This window comes from Nannospalax galili, unplaced genomic scaffold (genome assembly GCF_000622305.1).
Source record: "Nannospalax galili isolate Female #2095 unplaced genomic scaffold, S.galili_v1.0 scaffold300, whole genome shotgun sequence".
Lineage (NCBI taxonomy): Eukaryota > Metazoa > Chordata > Mammalia > Rodentia > Spalacidae > Nannospalax > Nannospalax galili.
In genome coordinates, this window is record NW_008347322.1 from 3,175,733 (window position 1) to 3,183,078 (window position 7,346).

The 7,346-nt window shown below is 56.1% G+C and overlaps 1 protein-coding gene across 5 annotated transcripts in view; it reads left to right on the forward strand.

The window, feature by feature from the left end:
* Nucleotides 1-5,927, forward strand: part of Rapgef1 (Rap guanine nucleotide exchange factor 1) — a 117,673-nt gene extending 111,746 nt beyond the window's left edge. For all 5 annotated transcript variants that reach the window (XM_029568764.1, XM_029568765.1, XM_029568767.1 and 2 more), the window contains 5 exons: nucleotides 1,348-1,426; nucleotides 1,523-1,624; nucleotides 2,096-2,193; nucleotides 2,633-2,761; nucleotides 3,343-5,927. In XM_029568764.1, the coding sequence (XP_029424624.1) occupies nucleotides 1,348-1,426; nucleotides 1,523-1,624; nucleotides 2,096-2,193; nucleotides 2,633-2,761; nucleotides 3,343-3,493 (559 nt within the window). In that variant the 3' untranslated portion in view covers nucleotides 3,494-5,927. The remainder of the gene's footprint in view (nucleotides 1-1,347; nucleotides 1,427-1,522; nucleotides 1,625-2,095; nucleotides 2,194-2,632; nucleotides 2,762-3,342) is intronic.
* Nucleotides 5,928-7,346: the final 1,419 nt, after the last annotated feature.

Below are 7,346 nucleotides of genomic sequence, written 5' to 3' on the forward strand. Positions count from 1 at the left end.
AAGAACAGTCAGTGTTCTTAACCACTGAGCCATCTCTCCAGCCCCTCATCCTTTAATTCTTAAAGCAAGATGAAGGCCAGTAGGGAGTTTCTGACCCTTTCTTAAAAAATTATTTTTATGTATACGAGTGTTTTGCCTGTACTCGTGTGTGCAAACCCTTGGAGGACAGAAGAGGGCGTCCCTGAGATGGAGTTATGGACAGTTCTTAGCTGCCATGTGGATGCTGAGAACTGAACCAGGGTCTCTGGACCTTTAATTCTTAAAGCAAGATGAAGGCCAGTAGGGAGTTTCTGACCCTTTCTTAAAAAATTATTTTTATGTATACGAGTGTTTTGCCTGTACTCGTGTGTGCAAACCCTTGGAGGACAGAAGAGGGCGTCCCTGAGATGGAGTTATGGACAGTTCTTAGCTGCCATGTGGATGCTGAGAACTGAACCAGGGTCTCTGGAAGAGCAGCCAGTGCTCTTATCTGCTGAACCGTCTCCCCAGCCCTATGACCCTTTTTGAGATGTGACCCAGTGCCACTGCCTCCTGTGGCGGCAGCCCCACCCCACATGCCCACCTTGGCCTCCGGAGGGAGAGTCTCACGGCTTGCAGTGCTCTCAGTGCTGCTTCTTGGATGCAAACAGCACCTCTCACTCCCCCACCCCCACACCAGATGCACCCTCCCCTTAGCAAGTGGCTCAGCAGTAGCCACTCAACATTCAATTTTATGTGAAGGTTTCTAGGGCAGGCAGGAGCTGCTCATCCTCCTGAGCCTCACTCAACACCCGGTCCCTTGCCGGATGCAGGAGGCTCCAGGCATTCTCCACAGGGAGGCAGGCTAGAAGTGCAGAATACCCTTTGAAGTCATAGTCCCTGAGGTGTCCCTTGATACAGGTGCCCTTTGAAGGGTAGAAGAGGTGATGCAGAGCGTCATCCCTCCAAGCAGCCTCACGGAGGTCCCTGTGAACCACAGGAGGCTGACTCCATCGGGAGTCCCCTGACACAGACAAGGCTGACCTTGGGTTTCAGCTTTGGCTGTTGCTAATGTTCTGCAGGGCCCCATCCTCCTGGCTGACAAATGGTTTCCTCCTTAGTCACTAGCTGGTCTCTGAGCCAGTGTCAAGGCCTTTCCCTGCCGGGAGGGTGAGTAAATTACCAAGCCTTCCTTATAGAAGCCGGGGTCCTTGTGTTGAACCCTGAGCTATGGTGAGCTTCCTGAGAGCAGAGGCCACGGCTGTGCTTTGGCTTCTCTGGGCAAGATCTCGTGGCCAGCTGGCATGGGTCACATGTACCCATCTGCCAGGGCCACTGAGCCTGTGGAGGACGGTCGCTCAGCAGCTGTTTCCCTGGCCTTTCACACAGGGTACGGTCCATCATCATGCTGCAGGAGAAGGCCCAGGACCGGGAGCGGCTGCTGCTGAAGTTCATCAAGATCATGAAGGTAACTGGTTAGCCATCCAGTGCTCCCTTCAGGCCCTGCCGGGGAGGCCGGGGCCAGTAGCCCTGGGCCTGCCCTCACTACCACCTCTCTTTACAGCACCTGCGGAAGCTAAACAACTTCAACTCTTACCTGGCCATCCTCTCGGCACTGGACTCGGCACCTATCCGAAGACTGGAGTGGCAGAGGCAGACCTCAGAGGTAGGCCAGTGTGGATCAAGAAGGCCAGACATGGAGCCCCGTTTGCCACCTACCTCTGTGTGGCCAGGACAGCTGCCTCCCCCACCTCAGCCTGCTGTCTCTGATCTACAGTCAGGAGTCAGCACGTCCTTGGTTGTGCAGTTGCCACATCCCTGTGCCTAGACCCCACCTTCAGCTGCTGAGTCCTTTCAAAGGGGCTCTGGGCTGAGTGCAGCATTTGGCCTATTGGGTTGGTTTCAGCAAGATATGTGCTAGAGGGAAGGAAAGGACAAGTTGCTGAGTGAGCACACGGGCTGAGTCCTCCCTGAGGACAGTGAACTCACACCACCCAAAGGGGCATATCCCACAAGGCCTGAGGCCTCCTGCCACCAGGGCTCTAGCTGGCACTATTAAGTGATGTTGGCAGGACCGGGCTCTGGCATGTTGTGGGCACCTGGCATCGCACATCATTAACCCTCCTCTGTCCCACAGGGCCTGGCTGAGTACTGCACATTGATTGACAGTTCATCCTCCTTCCGAGCCTACCGGGCCGCCCTTTCGGAGGTGGAGCCCCCATGCATCCCGTACCTGTGAGTGGCTTCCCCTCCCACAGCTATTTGTTCTCCACCCATTTGTACAGGTGGCTCTGCTCAGTTTGGGTTCTGTTTTGTTTCACTGTTAACAATTTCACATTAGCAACCCCGACTCTGCCCCCTACCCTGAGGCCAAGTCAACCCCACAAGTCCTCCATAGCTGGACCCCAAAGGTGCTCCAGACTCCTCCAGTGCTGAACTGGCTCTTAAGAGACCCACAGGTGGCTCTGACCCAGAGTGCAGGAGGCTGAAATTCACACAGGTTGAAAGACCTCCTAAACCTGTACTGTGGTTTGCTTTGGAGTTTGGCAACTGCTTGGCATAGGCCACGTTGCCATTGAGTGCTGGTCCTGGTGGCAAAAGCCAGCTCATACCAAGAAGCCGCCCCAACTCCATCTCCAGCACAGTAACTGGCTTCTGCCTTCATCCTCCCCAGCGGTCTGATCCTGCAGGACCTGACCTTCGTCCACCTGGGAAACCCAGACTACATTGACGGGAAGGTGAACTTTTCCAAGCGGTGGCAGCAGTTCAACATCCTGGACAGCATGCGGTGCTTCCAGCAGGCGTGAGTGCCAAGCCCAGGGAAGGCCTGGCTACATTCCAGGGAGGGGCAAGTCCCAGGGAACCAGGAGCCCTGCATCTGTGGGAGCTCCAGTCCCTGCCCCCCACTTCTAACAGGAAAGTATCAGGAGTCCACAGAAAGGGCTCAGCTTCTTGTGTGGCCTGGCCTGGCCCTGTGGCAGTTTGTCCTCCACTTAGAAGTCAGGAAGCAGGTACTCACCTAGGAGTGAGGAGGAGGCTGATGATTCTGCCCAACTTGGCTCCAAGGCAGCAGGGGCAGGCCAGGGCACCGCCACAGCTCACCCACTGTGGCCCGAGTGCATTGTGTCCCAGATGGATCTGTCCAGGCTTCTCATGAGGAGCCCTCCTGCAGTAGTGCTGGTTGGAGGCCAGGAGCACTGTGGACCACTCCGTGTGCTCTGTGCTGAGTGCTGGTGCCCCTGTCAGGTTGGGTAGCAGTGACCTGCCAGACAGCTTGTTATGAGGGCCTGAGGTGAGGTGATTGGGCGACGCCCTGTGAAAGGTCACAGCCTAGTTGTTCAGCCAGCCAGCCCTGGCCTTGCTGACAGCCCCTTCCCCCACCAGGCACTATGACATCCGGAGAAACGATGACATCATAAATTTCTTCAATGACTTCAGCGACCACCTGGCTGAGGAGGCCCTATGGGAACTCTCTTTGAAAATTAAGCCCAGGAACATAACAAGGCGGAAAACAGACCGGGAAGAGAAGAGCTAGAGCAGGGCTGGGCGTGAGGAATGCTCAAGTGGCCTGAGGAGACTTGGACCAGCCAGGTGGACTGCAGAGTCCCAGCCCCCGAGCCCATCCACGGCTTGGCAGTGTGGCAGAGCCCGACCCTGCTGATGGTTTCCTGGTCCACAGCGAGCTGGCCCACGGGCCTCAGAACTGGCTTGTGAAGGGGTGGCCCCTGGTGTGGTTTTGTTTTCTATATTTCATGTCGCTCCCTCCTGTCCCCCACTGTCCCTTCCAGCTGGGAACAGCAGAGACCTGAGCAGCAGACCAGGGGACTGGCAGCCTCACCTTCCTAAGCCCACTGCTACCCTGGCCTTCTTCAGTGGCAGATGAGTGGAGGCCCCAGAACCCTTGAGTGGACTGCATTCCGTTTTGTCTGGAGCCAGGGGAGAAAAGGCTAAGTGGCAGGAGGCAGAAAAGGCCGTGGTGGCCACGTTCTGCTGTCCATTCCCTGCTTTTATAACATAGGGATGAGGCATGCATTTCACCTGGCCCAGAAGGTGTGACAGGCAACTTGCAGCAGCCCCAAAGCTGGCACTCCTCATAGTGCTGGCTCCTGACCTGTCCTGCCATGCACAGCCCTGTAGGACTCCCCTGATGAACCAGGAGCAGCAGCATCCACTGTCCTGCCGCTCCTTTAGCCCCACCATAAGCTCCGGGCAGCGTCTGGGATCACATAGTCCCTACCATATCTCTGGCACTCTGGGGAACAGGAAGAGGAGGCACAGGAGGAAAGGAGAGCTCTGTCATCACAGAAGTGTTCATGCTGAGCAGGACCAGGGCTGAACTCCCGAGTGGGTCAGAGAGGGAAGAGAAGAGGACCCTGAGGAGAGGCCAGCAGCCCCTCCATGCTTGCTGTGTGCCTTAAAGTCCATCTTCTGTCCCTCCTGGGCTGGTGGGCTCCCCTACCTTGCCCCACCCCTGGTGGCCAGCAGGTTCCTAGGCCCTTTGTACCCTTGCTCCCTGGAGACAGCAATGTCCTAAAGGGCAGAGTAGGCCTGGGGCCCACGTGGGCACCTGAAACCACCTGGTTCCAGGCGAGGTGCTTCCCTCTGTGCTGAACCACTCACTGCTGCTGAGGTTGACAATCTAGGGACAGGTTTGCAGGGCTCAGCACTGGAACCTCCCTGGCCATGACTATGGCCACCACTGTGGACTGGTAGGCAGGGTATAGGTCAGAATCCAGATGTGCCGCCAACCCACCCCAGGCCTCCTGGTTGTTGCATGAATGAGCACTCATTTCTCCTGGGCCTGGGGCTTGGCCAAGTGGACACCAGAATCTAGCTGTGCTTCCTCGGCCCGACTTTCACAGCAGAGGAGGCCAGAGAACAGCAGCTGCTGACCGGACACAGCTTTAAACAACTGTGTCCTCAGTCCCTCCTGGGTTTTTGAGCAGGCTTTTTATCAGAGAAACCGTGGGCCCCCTTGCCCCCACTCACGTTTACTTGTCCTGTAAATAGGGAGGCATCTGTGAACAGCCCTGTGGCCGGCTCCCCTCTGGCAGCAGCCCTGCTGACAGAACCGTCACTTTATTATTTAAGGAGTGTGTGTGGAGTCAGGTTTGTGAGCAGTCGTGTGCGGGGTGGGGGGTTTATAGCTTGTCCCTCTTTCGCAAGTCCTTTCATTTCAGTCTTTGCCTCCTGCTCCCCGTCCTTGGCCCAGCTCTGTGAGTGCTGCTGTGTGTGCATGGGAGGCATGGTGTACCCAGGGTCCTTTGAGTACACAAACTAGAATCCTCCATGGCTTGAGAGGCCCCTATAGCCTCCCTCTGTAGCACAGGCCAACATCAGCAGTGTTGCAAGTCAGGCCCAACCCAGTGGTCCCACAGTGTACAGGCGAAGTCTGCAATTGGGACTGTCTACGGGCTCCCAGGAATGAGCTGGACATAAGGGGGAGGCCTGCTTTCCAGACCTAGAGTAGCCAGACCCTCCCGCAGTACCTGGGAGCCCTGGGAGCAAAGGGCCCAGGCCAGGGGTGGACGTGAGCTCTGGAGTGTCTCCACATGAGGACAGTGAGGTGCAATGTGTGTGTTTAACTTATTGGCCGACAGGCTTCCCCAGTCTCCTGCCTCTGACTGAGGCCAAGCCGAGCGCTCACTGTAGCCTGGCTACATACAACATGTCTGTGTTGGTGGGGACCTGGGAGAGCTGTGGGGACTGATCTTTACAGACTGAGCGGCGTGGACAGTTCTGTTCCCTGCAGAGGCCAGCTCTCACCTGTGTGTGGGGAGGGGGGCCAAGGCTAGGGCAAGCAACACATCTAACCTTGTGAAACAAGAAACCTGCCCCCGCCTCCCAGTGTGACGCTGTAATATAGATTCCCCACTAACTTGTCTGACAGTGGTGTCTTCCTGCAGACATTTCAGACATGTAACTTTTATATGAAAGAAAAATAAACAGACAAAAGGCATCTGATACCATGTTGGTGTCCAGGTCTCCTGTGCCAGACTCCCTTAGGATAGCCCTGCCTGTGACCTCACTTAGGGGGCTGAGGCTCAGAGCGGCTGGTCCATCCTCAGACCTACTTGCTGTATTTGGGGTGGTTCTGGCTGGGTGGGTAAATATCACCAGTATCTGTCCTTCTCAGGCCCAGGAACTTTCCTTCCCAGTTCTTAACCCCAGGAACAGACATTCAGACTGAGAGTAATTGGGCTTGGAAGGCATTTGCCAGCAAGTCTGATGACCTGAGTTCAAACCCTGGGCCCACATGATGGGAGAACTGATTCAAGTTGTCCTCTGACTTCCCACACCCACAAATAGACAAGATGCTCTCCCACCCTAGAAGCAGCTTGTCCAAGAGCTGTACCACCCAACCTTGGGAAAGGGAACACGCAGGGTGGGATTCAGGCCACCGGGCTTTACAGCTGCTGCCATCACAAGTACCTTCTGCAGGTCCCCTCCTGTCCTCAAGGCAGTTTTCCACAACCAAGGCACAGCTACAGGGAGCCACAGAGCCCTTGCACCTACACAGGGCAGAGTGAGTCCCCTCTCCCTGCGGTGGCTGGTCCCCTCCGCCCCCCAGGGAGCCACTCATCTTTAGCACAGGGGACCAGAGAATGCCTGGCATCAGCTCCAGTTCTAGTCCCCTTTCTTGACTTTTGCTATGCAGGTGTTCTGGGCACTGTCCAGGACCCAGCTGGGAGAAGGGAACCAAGTTTGTCCCTTTAAAGAGGGAACAGGCCTTCCTGGGCTAGTGTGACAGGAGGGGCCCCACTTCAGGCCAGCCCTCCATCATGTCCCAGTTTATTCACTGAGCACCCAAGCTGTGCCAGCATCTCAGGGAGTGCAGTGTCACCCCTTGGGGTGAGTGAGCCTGCCTGATTAGCCTTTGAAAATTGTGTTTCCTGGGCTGTAGCATGGTCCAGTGTAACTAGTGGACTCTCTGAGGCCCAGAGGTAAACTTTGAGCCTGAGTCCTCCGTACCTCCCTGACCTGCCAGCAGGGCCACACCCCTAGTAACCCAGGCTGCAAGCAGCTAAGGTGGGTCCCATGTCTTCACCTTCTAGCCAGGGCTACAGCTGCTGTCACCACCCTGATCTTTGGTAACCGAACCACAGGATTCACGGAGGAGTGGTCATCATGGGCTAAATATGGCTTCCCCCAAGGTCCCATGTTAACACCTGGGAACCTGCAAGCTCAGCCAGTGACCCAGGGGTGACTCCAACATCAAGGTAACAGCCTTTTGGGCCTCAGGCGGTGGTCTGGTGGCCCAAGGCTGGACTTCTGGGAATGACAGCTGCTTGACTGATCTTAAGAGTTTCCTCAAACCCTGACTCTTTGGTACTGAAGATACGTGGTTTAAGAGGGGTGTTTGGGGCCACTAGGGTCCTGTATTTGTT